At 40.4% G+C, this 27,046-nt stretch overlaps 1 protein-coding gene across 1 annotated transcript; it reads left to right on the forward strand.

Moving 5' to 3' along the window:
* The first annotated feature begins 585 nt into the window (after positions 1-585).
* On the forward strand, positions 586-25,187 carry ubxn4 (UBX domain protein 4). The gene is made up of 13 exons (XM_085249126.1): positions 586-787; positions 1,763-1,865; positions 2,852-2,880; positions 5,264-5,382; positions 6,232-6,379; positions 6,718-6,796; positions 7,571-7,625; positions 11,534-11,698; positions 14,144-14,271; positions 20,109-20,211; positions 21,811-21,942; positions 23,394-23,611; positions 24,409-25,187. The coding sequence occupies exons 1-13, from the start codon at positions 703-705 to the stop codon at positions 24,545-24,547; spliced, it is 1,503 nt and encodes a 500-aa protein (XP_085105252.1). The 5' UTR covers positions 586-702; the 3' UTR covers positions 24,548-25,187.
* Positions 25,188-27,046: the final 1,859 nt, after the last annotated feature.

Raw genomic sequence — 27,046 nt, forward strand, 5'->3', positions numbered from 1 at the left:
GACAAGAAAAGTTCAAAGCCATCAGGTCCTCAGTTTAGAAAAAAGAGAAAAGAAGAGGAAGAGAAACGAGCAAAAGATACAGGGAGGGAGTGTTCGCCCAGGGCGCCAAACAGGCTAGGACCGCCACTGAGAAGAACAGTACCAAAAAAGATGTGTCATAGTTTATGGATGATCCCTACATAAAATGCTGTTAGTATTTATGTCTCTTTTAATCATGTTACTCACGAAGCCGTGCTAAGTTTGCCCGTCACTATGGCAGTGGGTGGGCCTGGACTCCGCAGTGGATCTGCCCATTATCCCATTTCTTATTAAATAAACACTCTTTTCTACAGTCATGGGCGCTTCATTACTCCCCATAATTCTTTAGAATGTAACTGTGTTGATTTGACACATGGATGCAATGAACAAGAGGAGAGGTGATTAGAGATCTGTAAAGTTTAGGCCCAGGGAAGAACAGAAGGAGACTCTTTAGCATAGAGTTGAACCGATTGTAATTAACTAGTGAACCTGAAGGAGGCAGTAATGCAACACTTAGGATGCTGATTGTCGTTAAACTGGAGAGAAGAAGAGAAGCTGACGCTGCAGCCAGCTGATGTGCGCTGTGAGCGGAAGTAGAAAGTGACAGGCTGACTGGGCTTTAGGTTTGGTAAGCCTAGCTGCTCATCCGTGTCTCCAAAGCAGAAACACAGAACTCAGCTTGCAATGATGCTTTGGTTTCAGGGTTCAATTCCCGATGCCATTAAATCGGCTAAACAACGGAGTTTGGTCTTTGTCGTTGTCATCACAGGTAACAGTGGAAAACATGCGAAAACTCTACATGGTGCTAGCCAGTTAGCGTTGGAAGCCATTGTAGCCATTAGCTAATTAGCATAGTCAGTGTGGTATGAAAGAAGTCGTCATATGTATTTGATGAATACCCATCGACAGCAAGAATACAGAAGTCTAGTAACGTATCTATGGTGTACACGGTGTGTCGGTGTAACGTCCTGTGCAACAGCACCTGCTGTCCTCACAGCTGAACCGGGCTGACGTAACGCTAGCGTTAGTTGTTTGCATTCCGCAGGCCAGTCCGAGGATTTCATAAATGACGGACCGTCCGTCCACTTCCAGAACAGTAGCCGAGTACACTCGTGTGGCCAGCCGCGGCGCCTTCGTCGTTACATCACAGTATGACAGGGCACTCTGGAGCAAAAGGAGCTCCACATAGTCAGCATGGTTCACGATATGCCGCATATATCTCTGTGTTTTGTAATTAATCAGAAAGCGAAATGTAAAAAGAAACACATTTATGGAAAGGCCTACGATCATATGTATAATAAATAACGAATTATAAAGAACTAGACCCATGGCATGGTCTCCTTTAAACAGCTCTCTACAATAAGTCTCAGCATCACACTGGACCAGGTATAAACAGCCTGTGTTAGTAGTATACAACAGTTTATTGATTTTAATGTGACTTTTGATCTGAACAGATGTTGTCAAGCACAAAGCTGACACAAAGTGAAAAGCAGCTTCTGTTTTCTGTGGGGTAAAAAAAGGTTTTGTGTCTCCGTCCTGGCACAGTTGTGTTTCTGTAATACATCAGTGCATCACAGAAACACTGAGAACAGAAGAGAGAAAAGTGGATCCCAGATTACGCAGAGGGACGTTACTGTAAGAGTTGGAAAAGATGAGACTTGCACTCTTCTGCAGTTCCATCTGTGAAGCTGGACCCATAGTTTTGACCACATGTCTCATCAGTTTTCTGTCACTCTGTCCTTAGGAGAAGATGAACAGTCAGCACAGCTGATGTCCAGCTGGGAGGATGACAGGGTCTCAGAGGCAGCCCAGAAATGTTGCGTGGCCATCAAAGTGGAGGCCAAGAGGTAAAGAGTCATTTTAGTTGAAAGTAAACTGCTAAATGATGAACCAGGATTTAAAGTTACCTGTGTGGAATTAACTGTACATAAAATCAACAATAGATTGAGGTGTACTAGCAAAACTTGCTGTGGCGACTTTAAAATCATATGACAGGGTGCTTCATGGATGTTTGTAGATATGATCTGTTACACATCATTTTGTTTCAGCTTCTCAATATTGAATCAGTTGAACATGACCTAAGTCTGTGTGTACCCTGTCTCCTACTCACCGTGTCGGCCAATCTGAATGAAACTCTGCATAAACATTGTCATAGGTACGGCGATTATGAATATTGATTGACATCGCATGTCACAGCATGATTTATTGACATAAAAAAGTTATTGTATTTGGCGATTAGACCCCGATGATCCATCATAGCAGGATGAATCACAGCAGTGATGGGATTTGAGACAGGACGCCCTGGAGTCTAGACTCTGGTGGCGATGAAGATGAAGACTGAGGCTTGGATGGAGCTATGACTGAGGTGTCTGAGGTGGAGATGGGGAGGAGGTTGGTTGCATGGACGAGAGTCTTTTTAAACCAGAGGCTAATTGGCTCAAAGAAGGTGGACAGGAAGATGATTGGACTAGAGTAATGATGCAAGTATTAAGCTTGACAGTGTGAGAAAGTAGAAGAACAGAAAACCAGACCTTATTAAACTTATGCATAAACTTATTGTTTTTAAAAAGATGTGTTATAAAGTCTTCTGTTACCTGTTCGTAGCTTAACAGTCACCAAAAATTGTATGTGCTGTGGAATTTTGTGTGAGTCGCCACTAAATGTCGAATGAAGAATTTAGAAAAGTATTGATCATTGTGGGTTTTTGCCTTTTGATGTAGATCTCGATCACTCTGTCAGTCTAACAAGCATTTGATGTAATACCTCTAAACAGATGTTAATGTACATGGAGTTAAACCATGAAATGTTTCAATTTTTTCTTCTTTCCCCACAGTGACACGTGTGCACAGTTCTCCCAGATTTGTATCCTTCTGTTGTGCGAGGTTTGAACTTATTAACTAAACTTATTACTGACTTGTCTTTGGGAACTGGGTGTCTTGCCGGAGCCTCACAGTAAGAAAGTTCTGACTTGATCTGATTTTAGAGCTTTCTGTGAGCACGTTTTGCTTGTGTGGCTTTTCTCCAGGCTGCTGTGGCTTATCCTCACAGTTCAACAAAGGAGTTTTTAGAATTGTTGCTCAAGACAACTTAAAAACTTTACACAGAAGTCTGCCTTCATAGAAGCAAAATCCAAGGAAATGAAGGCAGGCTTGAGATGCTTGCAAAGTACTGTAAATTGAGACAACAGATGCTGATGTTAGCCCATATTTCTTAGCTTGAAACTGAGGTCACAGTACATGTTGCCTCTGTTTAGATATTTTTCTTAACTTTTAACTCTTAGCATTGTTATATTTATACTATTATTTCTAAGTTCTCGTCTCTTTTTAATTTCTCAGCCTCTGCTGATGATAATGTTGGGCACCTAGTAAACTCTTTTAATGAACATTGCCTTGCCATTATGATCAGGTTGCTCCTTACAAATATATAAAGTAATTGCTTTAATTTTACCTAATAGGCTGAAGGCTTTGGCTGGTGTTTCTGTCTCAGCACTTGACTGATTTCCCCCCTGTTTATCTGGAAGGACGTTCTCCTTTAGGGCAGCTTCTCCTCCTACACTGCTTGTTTGACCTGCGGTGTCTCTCAGGGTTCCATCCTGGGTCTGTTGTTATTCTCCTTTTACATGCTTGCTTTAGCCGGTATCATTCAATCTTTCTCTGGTGTTTTGTTTTTTACCATTTTTAAGCCAATGACATTCGATTGTAAGTAGAGCAGGGCGATATGATCAAAAATATTTATCACGATATACATTTGAAAATTTGCGATAACGATATAACTGACGATATAACTGACACTAGACAAAATACTTTACAACTCCACAACTTTATTAGTGCAAAAAACCCCATTAATGTATTTTCACTTAAACAAGCAGCTGTTTTTTAAGTGCATTAAAGTTATATAAAAATGTAACAGTGCAAAGGCAAATTACTTGCTGACAGTTTAACCAAAAGGCATTTCCAGTGGAAATTGGCCGACGTATCCTCAGCATAACCATGTATAATATCCACAAAACTTAAAAAGAGCTTATACACACACAAGATGTTGAAGCACATTACGTATCACTCCACGAGGCTCCTGCCTACGATAGCCTTAATGCTCCAACAATCCATCAAGCGGTGCGGGTTCGTAGCTTAGCAAAGTCGTACTGAAACATTTGAGAGATTTTCGAGCGCCGTGTACATAAACTCGTTTCGAGGTCAGTAAACACAACCAGAGTTCATACATAAGGCACACGGGATTATAAGAGGCACTGTCGACTTTCAGAAAAATCAAAGGATTGATTTTAAGTGTGCCGTATTTTCCAAGCAACACGGTAATAACGACGGCCCGCTAGCATGCGCTACCAAAAATGTGCTTTGTTGTGTATCTGAGGGACGAAAGCTAAACCACTTCCACACCACTGAAGCTGCAGCATTTTTACAAACCAGTTCTGGTTCATCCGTTTCATTTAACGATCTGCTTTCGCTCTTCTCATTCTGCGTCGCCGCCATGTGCGTATGTAAATATAGGCACTGCGCATGCGCGTTTTACCCATATTTTATCGCGATATTTCATTTTCCTATCGTTGCCCAAAATTACACCGGTATTACCGTGAACGGTATGATATAGCCCAGCCCTAATTGTAAGTGTCTTTTAAGCCTCACCAGCTGGATTGGCTGTCCACCCTAGTTGACTGTTAATCCCGCATTAGTGACCGGCTCACCGATAATTCCCTCATTTTAAACTCCAACAAGACTGAAGCCGTGATTATAACTCCTCCTCAGATACACTCAAGAATCAGTCAGACAATTGAAATGTTAATGACGTGTGTGATATGAACTGAGATGGTAAGGTTTAAAGCCTTCAAAGAAAATAATGAGAGTAATGATGAGAACCTGCTACCAAGATCCATCTGCTTGTAACTAATGACAGGAATAAGTAACGTCGGGCTTGAATGAATGAGCACATTTTTTTTGCAGTTCTTAATGTCAGTTATCGTATTGTCATTTTTAGAAGGAAATGCAGTAAAGATTGTGCACATTCATGCTACCCTCACAAAGTCTCGTAGGTCAGCAGGCGTACTCAAATGTTTGGTGTTGTTTTGGTGTATTGTGTTTATTGGCAACCCTTTCTGCTCTGTATGCCTGTGGACTAGAATCCACTAGAAACCCTTTTAATGTAAATGATGTGTGCTATTTAAAGACTCAGTCAGTTCACATCACTCATGTGAGTTGCTTGAAACTTGGGCCTTAACAAAACCACCCTTAAGATCCAGTGGTGTGCGTACCATCGAGCTTCTTCATTGGAGAGAACGGGATTCCTTTGGAGGTCATCGCTGGAAGTGTGTCTGCTGAAGAACTGATAAAGAGAATCAACAGAGTTGATCAGGTACTGATGCAATGTGTGAATTATGTACAGTTACTTTTACAGCTACGGGCAACCCTACTGTTAATTATTTTTTTTGAAATAACTGTTCCTGGAGTCGTGATTCTATTTTGCAGCTCAGCAATGTGATGTTTGTGTGTGTCTGTGTGCACATGACAAATTCTTTTAAATGAAGATGGCAGCAGAAATCAACCATACTTTGTCAGTACTTGGTATCCCGTTGGTAGAGAGATTGTGCCAGAGACCCTTTAAAGACTCACACTCTGGCCTTTGTAATGAGGTGACAGGTCATTTTTGTTTGCACAGTCATGCTGCACACTGTATCAGTGCAACATTATATTGATGTTAGTTAAAACTTGCTGCTTTTGCAGTGGAATTGAGGTTCTTTTATCTGCTCATGACGTTAAAGTTCCATATGTTGTGAGGTTGAGCACGTATGATTTTATAGCCCTTCCAGTAGTGAGTTTCATAATATATAGTGCTCATCAAATGTATTAGACCACCACCCAATGTTACACATGAATTATACTTCTGTGTCAGATCTACGTCGTAATTTACACCACAAGGAGAGCCCCACCAAACGCAGCAGCCTTGTACATAACCTGGTGTGTACCTCCTGAGAAATGTAACTACACGTAGCGTTGACAGATAGCACAACGACTTGGAAGGTTGTGCTGTAAGGATACCAGTTACTATGTAAGCTGGGACATGAATTTCCTGAAGAATGCCACAGCTGCTCTAAATTATCAGTATTGGTAATAACCAAATACATGTAATGTTTCTTGGTTAACACGAGATATTTAATTCAAATTATTTTTTTGTGTTATGATTTTTCTCCCTGCTTTCTGGTAGATGCACACTCAGGAGAGTGGAAGTGGGACAGTGTCATCAGAGGCAGATGATCCTGTAGCGACCAGCTCAGCCACAGAACCTGCCTCAGCTTCAGCAGTGCCTCTATCATCTACAGAAACCACAGAGCCTGTAGCAGAAGCAGCAGGAGGTGATTGAGCCTGCGCCACATACTTTAAAAAAAAAAAAAAAAAAACATGTCAGAAAAAAAAGTCCACCCTAGATTTGGGGATCATGTGTGATCGCTGTTCAGATAGCAATACCTGCTGTTAATGAAGCTATACAGCAAACAATCGTTGTTAACTGAAGATCTGAAACGGTCACTTGTTCAGACCACTAGCTGTGGAGATTTTGATCCATTTCCATTTTTTGATGGATCAGGAATTTAACGAGGTTGTGTGGATGTAGGGAAAAGATTATGCTCAGACTGTGTTCATGCTGACAAGGTCTTAACTCTGTGCTTTTCTTCTGCGTCCCTGTTCTACATAGTGTCTCCCTCAAGTCCAGAGAATGCATCTTTAGATCATCCGACTCAGGGTGAAGAAAACTTGGATGCTAAGGTGGAACGGTGGGTACACAAATGCATGTCAGGCTGAGTGTGATCTAAACAGAGGATGTTCTTTGTGTTAAATTGCAAAAAATGGCAACTTTTACAGCAGAATAACAATCAAGTCTAATGTTTCACTGCAGTATTAATAAAAATGTGAGAGTAGCTTTGTGAAGCTGTGCTTTGATCTTTGTGTTTGTAAGCTTAACGTCTGAGACGCTGCTTTTTTGACCCCTCAGCTATAGAAGGCTGATATTGCCAAAACCCTACTGGGCGGGTGGGCAACGTGGACAGTTTGAAAATACGATAACTCGAGAACAAGGCAACATGTGATTTTTTTTTTTTATTTTTTTTTTATTTTTTTTATTAAATTGATAGCAAAGGTGGAGCTACTAAAAAATCTCTGATGAGTTTGCCTTCCAGTGACCTTAACCTCAAAGTCAGGTCGACTTTTCTGTAAATGTTCACATTTTCATCATAGATGGGTCTATTGGGAGGCCCAGGGGTAGCACTGGTGGCTGCCAGTATTCTCCAGGGTTCTAAGACACAAGCTTAGAACCCTGGAGAAATATTGGCAGCGTATTAAGGTGTGGCGTGATGGATGTCAACCAAACCTTCTGTGCCATAGCTCGATTAAAGCATTACACGTAACCAGCAAAGAACAACAAAGACTCAGACTGCCAAGTTTAATCATAATTAATTTTGGCATTTCGGGACTGGGTTACGATTGACATGAGACTGGAAAGATAAAATACCAGCTCGATGTTTGATTGGATCATTTTCTTACTTTGTCAGATTGACCAAGAAGCTGGAGGAGAGACGAGAGCAAAGAAAGAAAGGAGAAGAAGAGGTAAGACATTTTGAACACTGAAAACTGTTTAACCAGAAAGAGCACAGTGTTTGTAGGCCCTGGTTTTTTGCAATGATGCTTACATAAAGTGAAAAGTGTAATATCAGAGAAACATAACAAATCCGATGCCTGGCCATAGCATAGCCCATTTATCTTTGTTTACGCTAAGGGAACAGTCAGACCACACTTGAAGGATTTTCACCATGTGATCCACTGGGGCATCTACAACAGCAATGTGTTGTTTCAACAGATATGAGTTAATTACCTTTGAGCTGAGGTCACACGAGGGCAAAGTGGGCTCTTCTGTGAAGGTGGCGTGGTGTTTTGATGCGCTCTGTTTATTCGTAAACTCTGCTTTGCATTCAACCAGAACTTCTTACACCAGAGATAAGCTGATGAACATAAGGGCTGCAACCCATTAAGACTTATTTCTATCATTCATCACCTCAACTGCCAACATTTGGACCGTTCTTATTCACAACGTGAGACACCGTAGGAGAGGAAAGCCAGACAGTGTGCTCGTGTGTCTCTTTCCTCTCCAGTGTGTCCTCACCAGTGTTGGTCAAGTTACTTGAAAAAAGTAATCAGTAACTAATTACTGATTGCTTCCCCCAAAAAGTAATCCCATTACTTTACTGATTACTTATTTTCAAAAGTAATTAATTACTTAGTTACTTTTTTAAAACACGATTTACAACCTGAATAGGTGATAAAGTGATAGATCTTTCAGCCCAATTCTACTTTTTCTACATAATCCATCATACAAAATGTAATCAAATGGAAAAGTCCCTTTTTAAAACTTGTTTTATTAGTTTTAATCTTTTAACTTTATGCATCAAGCAAAAATTTAATTACATGCAACATTCTCTGACTGGAAGAAATTTGTTTAATATTTAAACCTATTTTCTGCACATTCCAGCACATAAAATAAAATATTTTTTTTGTGTGTTTACACTCACTAGATGCAAGTAAAACACAGCAGAAAATAAATAAAATCAAAGACTAGCGGTCCTTTTGCTCTATTTTCACCTGTAAAGCAGGAGTAGGGAAGGCGGAGGTTTACCCTGGTGCAGGTGTGCCGCAGCGGGCAGTGGAAGAATCCGCGAGTTTCTCTGTGAATTTCCCATTACGTCGTAGCGCACTCGGTGCTTGCTTGGAAGTTTAGGGTTTTTTTTCGCTGTAAAAAGAAGTTTTCTTCCCACGCACAATGGACGCTAATGTTTTTGCCACGTTTTATGTAATCAAACTCAAAGTAAGATCAGTACTTCCACACTTTAAACGCTGCACGCTCATACTCTCTCCCGCACTCGATATATGATCCATTGTTGATCTGCACACAGCTGTTGTCACGAACCTCGCACTCACTTACGTCACTGTCATGAGACAGTCTCGCCAAAAAATCACGGTTTTAGTAACGCAGTAACGCAGCGTTCCTACGGGAAAGTAACGGTAATCTTATTACCGTTTTTGCAATAGTAATCCCTTACTTTACTCGTTACTTGAAAAAAGTAATCGGATTACAGTAACGCGTTACTGCCCATCTCTGGTCCTCACAATAAAACAGATGAACTCCAGCGATTGAGAGGGAAAAACAGAGACCCCTCTTCATCGGCTGTTTTGTGGAAATGTAGCTGTGCGGATCAATATTGGGCTCTGCGATGCAGCTGGCAGGATTCCACTTCTTCAGAGCAGATTGGCACACGGAGATCTGCAGCAAGACAAAAGCTGGAGGAATCTGTGTTTATATAGGCAGTGGTTGGTTTAACCATGTGACTGTTATTTAATAACATCGCTATCCTTACCTAGAAACTTGTTTCATCCACTGCAAACCTTTTTCCCCGTTTTGAGTATACTTCAATTATTTTGCTCAGCGTGATTATTCTTCCAAAGGCCAGCGTACAGGAGGCCCAGTGTGTGGAGTGAACAAACCCAGAATCCTCAGGTATTGTTCTTGGTGATTTTAACAAAGCAAACCTCAGACAGGAACTCCCCAAATACAGACAAGTTATTAAATGTCTGACCAGAGAAGACAACATTTTGTTACGTCATAGTAAACAATGCCTACAGCTGTATACCATCATGCACCAGGGTGAGTTATAATGATAAGTCCTGGTTCCCAGCTAAGGAGGCCAAAGCAAGAAAAGAGGAAGTGTTTCAGAGTTGAGACAGCGACTGTTTCAAGTCATCAAAGTAAAGGTTTAGCAAGGCAGTATGAGAGGCTAAACAGACAGAAGAAAATACAGTGGCCGTCAGCTTATGACTCTCCTTCTGTCTGGAAAGGGCTCGAGAAGTTAACCAATTACAAGCCTAATGCCACCCAGTCCACCAACAGATCACCAACAACCTGAACAGCTTTTTCTGTCACTGACAAACAGTGAAAGAGTGACCTGCCCACCCCCCGACTCCAATACAGGAAATGGATTACTTATTACTAGGGGCAAGAATCTGGCGATGTGATATATATCACAGTACAGGGGAGACGATACGATATATTGTGATACTAAAAACCAGACTATATTTGTGATATTTTAAGACTGAATTTAATTGTAGGAACTAACAGTAAACAGTCCAAACTGTTAAATGCTTAACATCTCAACCAAAATAAATTTCACTAGAGGAAACAAAAACACTTGCTCTTTAAGTTCAAAAGAAATGGAGAAATTAACATCTTTATCAAAGTCATTTCAAATAAATAAAAAAAGGCTGTCACTGTAGTGTTACGTTCCCCTAAAAGGGTCCAGGCGATGAGAGAAAGTAACAAAAAAAGGAGACAGAGAAACAAAATGGTTAAATTAAAGAGTTTTATTAAAGGTTCTATTAATAACTCAACTAACAGAGACTGACAAGCCGCTATCACCATTTAAAGAAACAAAACAAAACTGAAGCGTTGGTCAGTAAACTGAAAAGTAAGTCAGAAAAGGGTTAGTAACTAAGCCAAGCCACCAAGCAGGACCAAACAACCAGCTGCAGCCACTCACATGGCACTCTGGCACCGGAGCTCACCTTTCTCTTGGCTGAAATACTTTTACTTGCTGATGGAAGGCAGCTGTACAAAAGAAAAAGGTGGCACCTAAGGCAGGAGAGCTGGTAGGACCACACAGGCAACTTCAGGAGGAGGCCCCGATAGGGCCGTAACAGTAGCAACACAAACACAACTACTTTCATCAAATATCAACTCTTTTGAATAACATGAAAAAATATGTGAACAAGGTAACATTGAAGTCTTTCTTATTAAGTACTTTGATTTTAAAATACTAACCCAAAAAATGCTCTCAGCAACATCAAAACAAAGCACTTTTATGTTACTTTAAGATACACGAATATAAATCAAAAATGAAACTGCCTGAAAAATTAACCAAGTAAATACTGACAAACAATATGTGCTATTACAATAAAGTACAGCCCTGCAATGTCCATCAGTAGAACACTTTTTGTGCAACCTGAAAAAGGAAATTTACTCGTCTTCCAATGTAAATAAGTGCCTATGAGACGGATGAGACCAAAATATCAAACTCAAACCTGACATTTTACATGTTCTAACTGATGCTCACGAGCGTTTGGTACCACAGTGTGTTCAAACACTGCAGACAGAGGGGGCTGTAAGTGACCCGGAAAAGTTTGAACACCTGTAGGAATTAGTAACACAAGCTTTCAAAGCTCGATCAACCCCCATTGGTGCAGAACAGCTTTAAACTGTGTTTAATCCTTGTTTTTATAGACAGCGGCACTTTTCATATCATGGGTATTGTCAGTAGTGCTTTGTTTTCATTTGGTGACTAATTTGTTTTGTAGTGTTCCTCTTAAACATGTTGTTACAGCTCTGACCTGTTAGTAGTGTGTTGGATGATGTCTTTTTAGAATATGAGCCACTCCACGCTTAACCTACCTGTGTTTTGTCTCTGATTCAGAATGAAATCAGAAAGGAAATGGAGAGACGGAAAGTGGGGAAAGACATGCAGGACTTCAAGAGGAAACAAGAAGAGGAGAAAACCAAGCGACTCTTAGAGGAAAGGAATAGAGAGAAGGCAGAGGAGAAGGCTGCCAGGGAACGGGTCAAACAGCAAATTGCTATGGTAACCTTATCTGCTCCGTTTGGAAGGAATACCAAAAACAATCATGTCCCCCTCAGAGAAATCTGTCCTTTGTGTTTTACATCATCAGACCTTTAGATAGTTGTTAAGTTATATATTAACTTATGCTCTATTTAGCATGTGTTGAGCTACTGTTGCGAAATCAGTTTTACCCCGGTTCTTTTATTCGTCGAGGCATCCAGAGACGGCACCGGAACTCAGTAGTTATTTCACAAAACCTTTATTCATCTTTATTCATCTTCATTTAAGCATGCATCTTCTAGAAGGGAAGACTTGCCAGGCCGGTGCCCCCCTGCAAAATCTTCCCCCCTTTGTCTGTGAAACACAGTTTTGTAGGGGCGACCCTATCATAAAACCCCCACGGTGGGCTGTCTGTGTGTCTATGTGCACGAGCACATGAATGCCTACATGTGCGCGTTCCCGCATGTCTATGTGAGTGCTTGTGAGTGAGTGTGCGTGTGGATGTGTGTGCGTGACAGTTAAAACACTGTGGGTGTAGGTGACTCCCTAGAGGTCATAAAACCCATCTCCCTTCCAGACCACAGTTATCCAGTTACAAATGTTGAGACCCCCACCCAAACATTCTCTGGGGAATTTCCACTCAGCATTAACTCCTCTCTGTTTTACTTTCACAGTTCAACTGGGGAGGGTCTCCTATACTATACTCCTAAGTTCATGACACAGTCAGGCCTTTATTACATTGAGGGCAGTGTCAGTGTCTCTACAATAATTCTAGATTCTATGTTTACACATTTCTAAACTCTAAATCAGCTAAACATTTCTACACTACTTGCAGTATATATCTGTTTATCCCATTGTGGTCCCAGCTGTAATGGAGCGAGAGGTCAGTACACACTTGTACAGGCTGGAAGTCTGTGGAAGGGCTAACACAGAAAGTCCTGAAACACCCCTGCTGTGTCAGCTCTGTGACAGGAAAGAAAATGGATGGATGTGTTTTCATTTTGTTTTGGGTGAAACTTGAAAGAAAGGCATCAGAGCTCAAATGTGACATATTTAAAGTCTTTATACAGTATTTTCAACATGTTGACTACACACAAAGCACACTTGTAGGAATCCTAGTCTCTTCAGTTATAGCAGTTTGTGTCACTGCTGAAAAAAATGTATCAGTAAGTTGAGCGTGAAGACTTCGGTGGATGTAAGGCACATTTTAATGGATCGTTTACATGACCCCATTGTTCACCCCTACAGAATTTTTTTCAAATTCATTCAAAACTTTTTCAGCTGTCTTGTTTACAGACAGAATGACACAAGCGTAGATGCAACCAAAAACATAACCTGGTAGAGGTGATTAAGTGTAGTCATGTGTTAGATTACTGGATTACAGACATCTTAACAGATTTTCTAACGTCTGTTTGAATTCCCATGCTAAGGACAGTTGTAGAGTTTACTGTGAAAGACCAAAGGTTTTGACAGTAAATTTTATTTCAGTTGTTGTAAACATCTTATAATCTGATATTTGAAATTTGCCCCACTCACATCCTGGGTGTAAAGGCGTCTGGGAAAGGATCTAAAAACTGGATTATAGATGGCAGACAGTTGGTGTCGTAAGCCCCGCCCTCCGTTCAAAGATGGTCGTTCACAGTGGACATAGATGGCTTCTTTCACTCCTCTTTCCATCTTCTCTGTCCAAAATGTGAACACTGGCATCCTCGAAAGAGTGACCTTTGTCCTTTAGATGCAGATGGACCGCCAGGTCCATGACCCTCTTGGGACGCTCCCATAGGGCTTAAAATCTGTGACTCTCCACCAGTTGCTCTTAGAACCAAAGAAGCTTCTCGAATGTGAGGTGAATCGTCTTCAAGGAAACTTAAAGAAATTCCAGACGCTTTTCTTTCCAAGCTTCTTAGACTACGATGACCTGGATCACTGAGGACATTCACAGACATTCTGTTTTGCGTTCTTCACTTTCTACCCCTCAGCTGTAAAAACCTGGTGGGGTGTTGTTGTCACCCTGCTGAGTGAGCAATGTAGACACCCAAGTTTTTAGATGCAGTAAGTCGAGAATGATGCGATCTAGGAACTTCAAATGAATACAATAGGTACATCTACTAAAAATCTTGGACGAGTTTGAATTTTGACCTCAACGTCAGAGTAAGTTTTCCAAAGATCTTGTGAATTTGATAACTTGAGAACAAGGTTACATAGGATTTTGAAATTAATACCATAGGTGTGTGTACTAGGGGCTGAGGGGTAGGACTGGTGACTGCCTGTATTTTTGTACTATTGGTTTTATTTAATTGGTGGCTGTAACAGAGTGATTTCCCAGTTTGGAGAGAAAATAGCATTTTTATTTTATCCTGTTTTTTATTTATTGCAAAAAGTAATTGTTACTACAGTATTGCATTACTTTGGAATGTGTTGTGCCCAACTCTGGCTGTATCTGCTTCCTGTCTTTGTGTTTTGCAGGACCGAGCTGACAGAGCAGCGCGCTACACCAAAACACGAGAGGACGAAAAGGCTGCTAAGCTGGCGCTGCTGCAGGCCAGGCAGGCAGAAGAGGAGGCCAGGAAGGAGGCATTAGTTAGGGAGAGGAGGTGAGTGGACCATTTAAATTTAAGAAGTAATGTACAGCAATCACATGCATTATTGAGTCAACTGATAGGTGAAGCGAACAATCTCTTCACATTTAGAGTCCGACTGATTTTTAAGACTGATGTAGATATTTGGTCAGTTAAAATTTGATATGTGAGCCAATATTTTTCCTTTCAAACTAATAAAACCTAAATATCTCCTCAACATTTGTTGTGTAGTTACATATGAGTCCTTAATAAGATGACAATGGTATTTAAAAATACGTTTCTTTTATTGTCACAAGTTACTTGACTGACTGTGCTTGGATCAGCTGCTTTTTGCGATTGTGGCGTTCAAAACCAACATGGAAGTTGCAAAGTGCCCTCTGGTTGACAAACTATACAGTATAATATGGTTGAAGGGTGTTTATCCAGTCCTTTTTTTTACTTTAATTTTCTCATACCAATATATTTTCAAATAGCCAATATTGGCCTTGAGCTCTAATCACAATCTGAATGAGCATCCACAAAACCCACACAGAACCCAAAAGATCCACTGCCAGTTTGAGAATTGCAGGTTAAGTAAGGGCACTGAGAGGAGATCCAGCATTATATGGTAAATTGACTTCTTATATAGCACTTTTTCTGCTCTACCTGAGCACTCAAATCGCCTTGTTCACCCATTCAAATAAGCACTTTTTTTCTATACTTTTCTGTGTAAGTGTTCTCTAACAGTCACACACATTCATAGTGGTTTATACTCTAATGGATGCATCAGAGAGCAACTTGGGATTAGGCATGCAGACTGGAGTACCAGCCTTCTGATTGGTGGATGACCTGCTCATCTTCCTGAGCGACAGCCACCCCACATTTACATTTGATTTCCTGTTTGTTTCAAACTGGACTTATGACAAAAGGGACCCGAGGCATCATCATCGATTTTGGTAAGTTTAATGTGTAATTTGTTATCTGTTCAGTAATGAGTCTCAGCTAGCTAGCGCACAGTCAGCTATCAGAGGAAAGCCAGGGTAGATAATGCATGCACAAAAATGAAGTTCCTTACCCCAACTAAGGAAATCACTCTGTTGTGCTTAAATGTTAATTAAATGTCAGTGCTGTTGTTTAGCTATTAGCTTTGCTGGTCATACTGTAGTCGACTGAAGGATGTGAAGATCTGCAGCAGGTGTTGAAACTGTTGACATGAGAAACTGAGAAGTTATTAAGCTTGCCCCAGTCAGTAACCATTACTGTGCGTTTATTGTAAGTGATAGCAAGCGGAACTTGCTATTAAATGTAATTATGAATTTGCTACTAATGACAGGGAAAACACAGCATTAACCAAAGATAAATTACTGAGAAATCTGAACACTTTCCCACAGTATTTTTGGGCTGAATTCACACACTGTTGTTGATATTAACTGAAATATGGATTAAATACTGAAAACACAGCTGATAACCATAAAATAAACAGGGTTTAACTAAAGCTGTCTATGTGTGGCTGAGCTGTTACAGCTCAGTTTGTAATTCACATTAAAACTAGTTAGAGCCTGGTAAACTCAATCTGTGACTACTGGCGTTACATCAAGGCCTTATCACATCTAAAACTATATACAAAATTAAACTTTAACAAAGCAAATTGACCTCTCCTTTCATTTCATAGAGCACTATCATAAAGCTCCTCATCCGTTTGCATTGATCATTTACATTACTTACCGCAGTGAGGCTATTTTCACCACAAGCTGCGCTTGTTTCGCACTTATAGGAGATTGATGCTGTCTCCGTTTTACAGGTGTTTCTGTCTCCCATTTATAATAACTTGAGATAGGCAAGCTGAGAAGCCAGCAGCTATTTTCTCATGGTTTACACATTGTGGATACATTTTTGGCCTTTGACAGTAAACTGATCAGAGACTTTTGCTGGTCTGAGATCATTTCTGTGGAAAGCTGTGTTCTGTGGAAGCACAGCAAGCATTACCGTGTAACCAAGTTCAGTAATTTGTCATTGTATTAGATCAGAGTATAAGAGATTGTGTCCTGGGGATCTCCTCCTAATTCTGGACCAGGGCATCACTGAGCTCCTGGACAGTCAGGTGCAACCTGGCAGTGTCAGCAAAGCATCATTTCCCAGAGCTCTTCAATTAGATTTAAATCAAGCGAGCTTGGTGGCCACTCAATGGCATCAATTCCTTAATTCTTCAGGAACTGCCTGTATACTCTCACCACACGAGGCACCAGGAGGAACCCAGGACCCACTGTAGCAGTGCAGGGGTCTGACGATGGGTCTAAGAATTTCATTCTGTTACCTAATGGCAGTCAGGGTGCCATTGTGTAGGCTGCATGATTTAGGATGTTAGTGAGGCACTTTGAACTCTTCTTAGCAGAGTTCGAACCACATATGAGGAGGTAGAGAAATCATTTCAGAGAGCCAAGTGAGCTGGAGTATTGTTCAGCTGTGTGTCTGAGGTAAAACTGTATTTATTTTATTATTTTTATATCATTGCATATTCAGTACAATTGCGCAATTTGAGCCATGAGTGCAATTGTTGCCAAATGCAGTGATCTGATTGTCGGATCCGTTTATTCGGATCCCAAAATATTTTTACCCTTGAAATATTCACATGAATTTTACACATCCGGTGTGAAAGGGTCTTTACTCTGCTCAAAAAAAGTTAATCGGTACAGTGCTTAATCAGTCTTTTAAAAGGACAAAATTTTGAGAAATTTTTCAGCACCACATTTTAATATTTTTATTACAAAAATGTAGATACATACTGAACACATCAAATATATGAAGCAAGATATATGGAATTATGTATTAAAGAAGAAATTGATTTAAAAAAAAAAGTCTGATATTTTAGATTCCTGAAAGTAACCACCCTTTACTTTCCAAAAGTTGATTCTGTTCATCTGGACGTTTTCAGTGGGAGAAACGTTTCGTCACTCATCCAAGTGACTTCTTCAGTCTCAGATGACTGCAGGTTTCCAACTTTATAAACAGAACATTACCACAATGACTGAAACTAGCACCACTTAATGAACAACGGGCTGTGAGGTCAGTTCCTTCATCATAAATATGCAAATTGTCATGACCATTGATTAACAACTACTGATCACAGACCACTGATCAATGGCCATGAGTACCATTCACAGAGAGTTGGGGAATGGCTGCAATCACAGCATTGTAAGATGGTTAAAGATGTACCCTTAGGCCCCCTAATTGATTCAGAGAGGGTATTTCCCTTTTCACGTAAATGGCTCCTTGACTCCCCGCACAAACCAGTATTCTCTCCTGTCCAGGATGTGTACTTCCTCATCGTTGAAAGAGTGTCCACTGGCCTGAGCTGAGACTGAAGAAGTGACTTGGATGAGTGACCAAACGTTTCTCCCCCTGAAAACACTACGTCCCGAAGAACAGAATCAACCTTTTGTGACCAAGCTGTGTAAGGGCTATTTGACAAAAAAGAAGAGTGATGGAGTGCTGTGCCATACAGCCTGGCCTCCACAGTGACGTAAACCCAATCGAGATGGTTTTTTGATGAGGCGGACTGCACAGTGTAGGCAAGAAGGCCAACAAGTGCTTAGCATCGAGCAGGGATAGCTCTGTAGGTAGAGTGGTCGCCCCATGATTGGAAGGTCGTGGGTTCTAATGCACTGAATGCAAGGCTACCCTGAGGCATCCTTGTGCAAGGTTTTGTCTCTACACATTGCTCCCCCTGGCGCTGGACTGGTAGCTGCCCACTGCTTTGCTGAGTGAATGGGTTAATGTAGAGGAGGGGTTTGAAATTAAAAATCTCTGGGAACTCCTTCAAGACTGTTGGAAAACCATTTCAGGTAACTACTTCATAAAGCTCATTGAGAGAATGCCAAGAGTGTGCAAAGCAGAGGGTGGCTGTTTGAAGAGTCTAAAATATAAAACGTTTTGAGGTATTTCTTACTTTTTTTGTTTACTACTGTGTCCATTCATAGTTTTAATGTCTTCAGTGAGAATCTACAATGTAAATAGTCACGAAAATAAAGAAAAATGGATAAATGAGAAAGTATGTCCAAACTTCTGACTGGTAGTGCATGTTGTCAACTTCTAGGGCAGCAGATTAATATAATTGTGTTAATACCTCTGTATGTTTTGCTCTGTTTTTTTTGTTTTTTTTTTAATGTTGACAATGCTTGACTGGCCTGATCTTTGCTCAAAATAGGTAAAATAGTCTGCATTAGTAAAAATCTAAGAGCTGAGAAAATCAGGACCTGTTTCAGGACAGGGATGGACTTTATTTCAGCTTTGAGGGACAAACTGAACAGTTAACTATTTGTGATCATTGTTTTCTCTTTGTGATTTCAGGAGCTGCCCTCCGATTCAGAGCCCAGCAGCACACAGAGACGACATGGGCAAATCATTCTACGTGTCTAGTTCTTATACTGAACACACTTGTTTTTATATTGTAAATAAATCTAATTACCAAATACATCAAATGTATGTAATGTATGTATAAATTAAAATTAAGTGATACCTTAAATATAAGTCATGACAAAAGCACGTTATGAGCTGTCAGTAGAAACTGTAGTTTCACCAACAAAATAAAAGAGAAAAAATTCAATAGGGATTAAATATGTTAATATCATCATTATATATCCACACGTACTCTGCTTCTCCTACTTTTGTATTTTAGGAGTATAAACTGTGATTTGGTGTTTAACAAAAAAAATCCACTGTTACAAGCCGAAAAGTTGCTAATCTAAATGGGCTTGTGTCTGATACAAGTATGTTTTGAGAAAAATTAAAGCTGCAGAATAGCTGACACATAAATGTTAAAATAATGATGAAAGCTCTTTTCTTATAGCCTTCTGTAGGAAATTAGTTGAAAAGGAAATTTTCCACTAATAAGTGTGATGGCTGAAACCCAGTGGTGTTTCCCACTTGAGTTGTCATTCTTTTAATATTTTATCTAATTCTTTTCTGTTGATGCCGCTTTCTCCTGTAAAATGCACTGTGAAACAGCACAAATGTCATGCAGTAGTGTGCAGTGAAACAAAATCTAAAATATCCACTGATTCTTTAGATGACTTGGTTTGGAAATCTTTGACTTGGCTAAGTTTGGCCACAATGAAAGCGAGGATGATCACCCTCTTCATGTAAAACAGAGTTTGGTGCTCATGACATTTGTATCCTGTTGGGACTAAATGATGTGAATTTCAAACTGTAAACATTACCTGATTGTGTTAGGAATAATTGCTGCTTTTTAATCACTGTGAGGGAGGGAGAGTGTACTTTATGTGTCTGAAAATGTGAAGAGTAGTTAGATAACAACTCACGCATTTCAGTTTGTGTAAATGTGAAGGTCTCGCCTCGTCACACCACCGCCACCGCTGAAAGCCTTCTATAAGTGATGTCACCAATGGATGGATGTTGCACGTATTACACAACAAAAGTGAATGAGACACGAGGCAATTACAGAAGATTTAAAAAAAATGTTAAGACTGAATCCAAAAAACTAATGTGAAAGTGGAGAAATTATGTGTTTTTGTTTTTAGTGCAACTATAAATTAGTATGAAAATGTATCAAGTTGAGTTTACTTTAGGTAACCACGTGGAGTTTCCACAGCTTGCATTATTTCAATAGATAAACTACTATTATAGCAATTTGCTAACTTGAATTGTTAAAAGTCAATATAATGCATATCGAAAACATGACTAATTCATACGTGTACAATACAAAGTTCCCAGGCTCTGGCCCTAAAAAGTGGTTTCCCCTTCAGCAGGACTAACCTTTGCTTGACTGTAGCTTCCAGCAGTTCTGTGAACAGTCTGATGTGCATGTGTATATGCATATGCTGCTCAAATTTTATCCTCTCCTCGCTCTTCTTCAGTACCATAGCAAGGATCCAGTTCCGCCTCCCAGACGGCTCCTCCTTCACCAACCAGTTCCCCTCACAGAGTAGACTGCAGGAGGCTCGAAACTTCGCTGCTCAGGTCTGTCTTGATTCTTGAATTTCACATCCTCTCTGCTCTTGTTGAGCAGTCCAGATATCCTAATATATAGATATTGGGATCAGGTTATCTTTGTCACAATCGGCTCAAAGGATATGACAACTGGGAGACCACACACAGGCTTTTAAAGGCTGTAAGATATATTAATGAAATAAAGTAAAGAAACTCAAACACAGTTTAAATGTTACAAAGGCCATAACAGAACATAACCAAGGGAGCATAATGAGCCACAGACGGGGAGAGACAAAGGTTCAGTCAAAGTGGCTTTATAATGCACCATGACTGGATTTCTCTGGTGTGCTGCATCTGTAATTGGGTCAGCTCCTGAGACTTAAAACATGCGGTTGAACTACTAAAAGCAGAAGACAAATCAATAGGTCTGGCAGGACACCTCTCTCTTTCCAAGTGTTTAAGGAGCAAGTTAAGATATGTAGCATCTTCCACTCCTCTGTGGGGCTTGTAAGCAAACCGTAGAGGATCCAACATAGAGTCTCTTACCTGGATGACTGTGGGACAATTACAGCATCCTCCCAGACACTAAGGAGATGTTGTCATTTTAAGGACTGATTAAAGATGTTGTGAAACACTGGACTCGGCTCCTTCGCACACTGTTTAAGGAGCTGTCCACTTATATTGTCTGGTCCACGGCACTTTTTACCTGAATGTGAAGAAATTTCTCACAACTGTTATAAAAGCAGTTTAGAGCATTGACAAATTCTGTGTGAATTAATACCCTCTAAAATATCCTGAGCACTGGTCTTTGCATCCTGGATTCCTACAGTGTTTTTTTTTTCTTTTCTTTTGCAATACCAAGCCAAGTCCAGGTTATTGCAGACATTTTATTTTTGAAGAGGAAAAAAAAAGTCTTTGTTCACAGCCAGCTGGATTTCTCCTCCTCAAATTTCTGCGGATCGATGAAAGGCTTGTCGGCTTGTTTAGCCTTTAGGATTTCTCCTTTCAGCTCTTTGGTAGCTGTCTGCAGCTCTGATGCCTCATTCTTTAAATTGTGGACAAAACTGCCCAGATTGCTTGAAGACATCCCATTCAGTGCATTGGAAACAGCCCCACAGGCAGAGCACTGCTTCCTCATTCCAGTTCTTAATGTACATGATTTGGACTTTTTCCCTCCTGACAACAGTTTTATAGCTAGGCAGATGTACACAGTTATGATGTGTCGATCCCAGAGGTGGGAATCTGAGGGATTTAAGAAAGACATGCTGATAAAGGTTAATGTTTTTGGGTGTTTTTTAAGACATACATGATTATAATCATCCAAAATAAAAATTCGGGGCACCAGGGATAGTGTTTGCACAGTGTTAACAACTAGAGACAGAGGCAGGCCTTCTGGTGAATGTACACTGTGGTACTAAATGTATCGCTTTCAGCTGTAGTGTGTAATGTATGTGTGGTTGCGCTGCATTTTTGCTAATTCAAGCATCAGGATGATTTTCTGCTTGCTGATTTTTGTAGCCTGTGTGTTAAACAAAGCTCTTCATTATTCAGAGTATGTTAAAGCATGTCACCCAGCACTGTATCACTTCATGCTAAGTCACTGTAAAATGTTTGTCCTGGTGTCCTCAGGAAGTTGGCAACCGCTATGGAAACTTTTCTCTCGCAACCATGTTCCCTCGGCGCGAGTTCACCAGTGAAGACCTAAACAAGACTCTGCTAGAACTGGACCTGGCTCCAAGTGCTTCTGTTGTTCTTTTGCCAGTGAGTAGTCTACTTTTTAGTAGTTAGTTACTAAGTTACTCAGAGAGTTTCATATTCAGCCCAGGCCTTGGCCTTAACAGGTTTCCTTGGCAACAATTGAAGTTTCACCTCAGCGGGTTTAGCAGAACGTGGAAATCCCTGCGAAACCTAAAAAAAAAAAGTTTCTTTCTACAAACCTTGACTAAATTAAAAACTGCAGATTTCTTTTATGGTTGGCAATATGTCTGTGAAGGTTTATGGTTTATGGTTGGCAAACATTTACAATACTCAAATGTCTTAAGTCACTTGTCATTGCTTTTCTGAAGGAATGTACTGTATTACCTTGTAACTTTTTACCCCTCAGCCATAAAAGGCTTGTATTGTCATCCTGGACGGACACAAACTTGGACGTCCAAGTTTGTGAATGTGATAACTAAGAACAAAGTGATTTAGTAGTTTCGAATTGATACTATAGGTGAAAAATCTCAGATAAGTTTAAATCTCAGGCCAAGGTTAGAGCTCAAATTTTCTGCAAGTCTTGTAAATGTCATAACTTGAGAACAATGGGACCATTGGCAGTATTTTTAAAGTGGTCTTGAACAGTAGTTCTCCAGGCTTAAGAAATTACTTTCAAGTCAAGTCATCTTTATTTATATAGCACATTTAAAAGACATCAAGTGTCGGCCAAAGTGCTGAACAGAGGGATAATATAATAAAATAATTAAAATAGAAAGAAAACATTTTAAAAAAATAATTGTAAGACATGTAAGAGTATATAGCATATAATGTACATGCATATATGCACATACATATACAAAACTGTACACATTCACACACAAGCACACATATGTGAACATAACGTATATACACATACAACACCATCCAATAAGATAAGAGACCAAATAGACAGAATCAAAAAGATATCAAAGTCCCGTTTTTTCAGGGTTTGCTGTGGTGGTATTTTTATGTTAAGTATTCTATTATACGGGGGGCTTTCCAGTACAGTGAGTGGATCTGGGCAGGTAAGCTGACCCTGAACCACTCTCGCCTCAAGGCACTTTATGTTGCAAGGTAGACCCTAAATAATACGCACAGAGAAAAAGCAAACAATCATGACCCCCTATGAGCAAGCACTTTGGCATCAGTGGGAAGGAAAAACTCGCTTCTAACAGAAAATAACCTCCAGCAGAACCAGGCTCAGGGAGGGGCGGGGCCATCTGCTGTGACGGTTGGGATGAGAGAAGAAAGACAGGATAAAGACATGCTGGTGAAGAGAAACGCAGATTAACATGTAGAGGGAGCCATGAAATTCTCTGAAATTTTCTTTGACTTATGCACAAACTCAGTTTAACATAGAAAAGTGTGGACACACACACACACACACACACACACACACACACGTGTGCATGTTTGAAAAGGTGAATCCTTTTTAAATGCGCCTCCTGTGACAGTGTATGAACTCTTCTTCTCAGCAATCAGGCAGGCCTGCAAACACAGTGGTCCAGTCCTCTGGTGGTGGCATTTGGGCAGTTCTGGGTACACTCCTCTACCCTCTGCTGGCTGTATGGAGATTTCTCAGTTCCTTTGTGTTTGCAACACCACCCCCCTCTGCAGCATCTGTCCAGCCCAGGGGTCCCGCTCAACAGTCCAGCTCTTACAACAGCTCATCAGCCTCAAACAAGGCAAAGAGGTGAGTGCCATTTTGCAGTCTCCACACATGTAGAAGCACACATCATTAATGCGCATATAATGCGACTTTAATGAGGTTCTTCTTAGGGCTAACATTGAATCCCTGATTTTCTGTATTTTTTTTCTTGCAGAAATTCACATTAAAGGCCTTTACACCTGTGTGTAACATTTGTGCAGATATTTCCTATTTTTAAAAATATTTTTTGTACTTAATTGTTCTTAACGCAGTCTTTCATATCCAGCGCTTAGTGTCATTAGACATATTTGCAGCATTTCTTTTTTTGACCCAAGCTTTTTTCCACAGTATTTCTGATCTGACCAATCAGACCACTGTATTTGACAACAAGTGTGCAGGTAGCACAAAACATGCGCTGCTACTGAATATACAAATAGTTTTAAGTCAGACACACAGTTACATGCTGCTCCGGGTCACTCAGCTTCGTGAAATTACTTCTCTGCCTCCTCAGATGTGCACTGAAATATGTACAAAAGCTTCCATGATGTTCCTGCTGAAGCCTCCTGTTGGGAATCGGATGACCCAGAATCTCAGTTTTTTCTTTTCTTGTCTAAAAACATCAAGACCAACTCATTATCGCTTGATGTCGACTTCCTTTTTCTTTCTTCATTTTCAAGTTTGGATCGGGAAAATTCTAAATGTTGTTGTTTTTTCACAACGTGTGATGGCCTTAATATAATGACATTTTTAGACATCAGATGTATTGTTTCTTTTTCTTGATTTGGAGAGTTTATGTTCTGAATGTGGTAACTGGCTTACTGTCCTGTTATTTTCCATTTCAGGGGAAATCTCTCCAAACACACGTTGGAGAACCGTCCCAAGGAATTCAAGAAAGATGGTAAAGTCTGTAGGCTCAGGACTCAGGAGGACAGTGAGGATGACAACAACACTTGGAATGGAAACTCCACCCAGCAGATGTAGTACATTCAGTAACAGCAGCTTCTCCTTCCTCTCACTCTGTTGCTGTGAATTAGTTCAGTCTGACCAGTTCCAGATTTCTGCTGCACGTAGACCTGATCTCTTTTTCGTTTTCTCTTACTGTGTTCCAGCCCTATGCTCTGCACCATGGGTAGCTCGGTTATAATAATCCACAGAGCCTCCTTTGGGCTTAATCTCAGTGCTTTGTGTTAATTTTGACATGATTCTGACACTTAATTAGGCTCCGATTTTAGCAGGTTGAAACCCCTGCGACCATAAAAGACTACACCAGCACCACCTCTTTCCCTTACAGCTCCTATGTGATTACTGTTAAGTACATGAGACTGTTAAACCAAACTGACTTTGTGGAGAAAATGACAGAAAAGAGTTGACCTACAGGTCTTGTAATCTGAGTCCAGCTTTATGTTTTGGAGTCACTGCGTTTTGAAAAGCGCGCACTGGTATGTCTGCTGCTGCAGTCAGAGTTCTACCAAGTGAGACGCAGCACACCTTCACAGGACTGTTGGGATTAGTTGGCAGTGGGTGACTGTTGTAGTTCTTCTAATTCAACATTAAAAATCAAAGCAGCTTGTTTTTGTTTTGTTTTGGGGTTTTTTTTTTTAATAAAATCACTTAAACTGTGTCTGACTGCTTTAGTTATGTCATCTGAATTCAGACAAACTGGTTCAACAGACTCACTGTACTGTGGTTGCTTTTAAAACTGGAAGCGACCTGGTGACCAGAGACCACAGAATGAATATTTGCCTGTACGTAGTTTAGCATTTGTCGGCAATTTACCCAATTTAAGTGGATAAATTTTGGGACCCTTGCAAACTTAACTTTGCAGGAGCTGCAGTCTTTGAAGCTGACTTCTTGTGCCCCTCTTTGTTTAAAATTCAGTCATTTTCAAGTTTCACTCTTCCATTCACATTAAAATATGAAGAAGGGCATGAGAGAGTTAAAAAGTCAGCTTAATATGTATATAAAAACATATCAGAGAGGGGAAACAAATTGGCCCAGCCACTGCTACAGATATGCGGACGACACCTGGGTCAAAATCAAAACTCAAGAAGTATCCTTCACTGCAAACATCAACGCTGTGGATAAAAACATAAAGTTCGCCAGGGAAGACACAAAGAATAACTGTTTGCCAATCCTGGACTGTGCCGTGCACATTGAAGGGAATGGAAACCTCAACATTAAAGTTTACTAGAAGCCCACACATACGGACTAGTACCTCCTCTTTTACTCCCACCACCCTCTGGAACACAAACGTGGAGTAATCCGGACCCTACAACACCAGGCAAAAATATTCCCTCTAAGCCTGAAGGGGAAAAGAGGTAACGCACACCTGTAAAGAAAGCGCTTAAAACGTGGTTATCTTAACTGGGCTTTTATCAAGTCAGCAAAGATGCACAGAAAAGAAGATCAGGCACCAACTAAGGATAAGAAGAACAATTGGAACAAAATTGTCATCCCCTATGTAGCAGGTTTATCAGAGAAACTCAGGAGTTTTCTCCAAGCACGACATCCCAGCTTACTTCAGACCCATCCACAAACTCAGACAAAAACTGGTTCATCCCAAAGACAAAACTCCTAAACACAAACTTAACAACGTAGTGTATGATGTACAGTGCAGCGAGGAATGCCCAGACCCAGGGCTGGACTGGGACAAAAAATCAGCCTGGGCATTTTGACTAGAGACTGGTCCACCAGGTATTATAGGAAAAACCATAAAGCCTTTGAATGAAAACAAATGTCGTTGTGACAGTGATGTACACTGTCTTGTACACTGTCTCTAATATTAGGGGACTTTAATCATGTCTCGCTGGACTCCACACTGCCCACCTTCACCCAGTATGTGACCTGCCCCACCGTAGGCAATAAAACATTGTACTTAATGTATGCCAATGAAAAAGTGGCATACAGTTCATCACCTCCCCCTGCCCAGGGAAGATCCGATCGTAACCGAGTGCGTCTTGTCCCTGTGTGCAGCCCTTACTGTGCAGGGAGCCACTAATCACCCACGCAGTGCAGAGATGGTCCGCGGAGGGCATATAAATAAATAATAAAAGCAAGTAAATGACAGTATGCTCTTTCTGAAACAAACAAAAGGAGACCTTAACTTTTATGAAAATACCGCTTTACTCAGTTTAAAGTAATACCACTGTATAATAGCCTTCAAATTTAATGTTAACAGTATCTCAGGAATATTTTTCAAATCTCACCTTTTCCCCTTATTTTTCAGAGATTACAAGTTCATGTGTGACATTTATTTAAACCACCATGTAGCTAAAAGTAAAAACAAACACTGTAGAAGCACTTGTGGCTGTGTCCTTTGTGAACACACATTAGGGAAAATGAAAAACATTCATTTATAGAGTGTTTGATCTATAAACATGTACCACTGTGTAATCCTGTTTTTGGATGAACTGAGGCTTAAAAATATAGGCTAGAAAGCGACTGTTCATTTCAGGGATTTTGGTTCCTTATCCGCGGAGT

Source organism: Mchenga conophoros, linkage group LG16 (genome assembly GCF_057382185.1).
Source record: "Mchenga conophoros isolate Kocher_MC1m ecotype Shallow Benthic linkage group LG16, M_conophoros_male_GT1.1, whole genome shotgun sequence".
Classification (NCBI taxonomy): Eukaryota; Metazoa; Chordata; class Actinopteri; order Cichliformes; family Cichlidae; genus Mchenga; species Mchenga conophoros.

What these genes read in the sequence shown, in the direction of transcription:
- ubxn4 (XM_085249126.1), top strand. Translation starts at nt 703, where the DNA reads ATGATGCTTTGGTTTCAGGGTTCAATTCCCGATGCCATTAAATCGGCT. An exon ending in TTGGATGCTAAGGTGGAACG is followed by an intron (nt 6,797 to 7,570) that starts GTGGGTACACAA and finishes TTACTTTGTCAG; the next exon opens with ATTGACCAAGAAGCTGGAGG. An exon ending in CTCGAAACTTCGCTGCTCAG is followed by an intron (nt 20,212 to 21,810) that starts GTCTGTCTTGAT and finishes TGGTGTCCTCAG; the next exon opens with GAAGTTGGCAACCGCTATGG.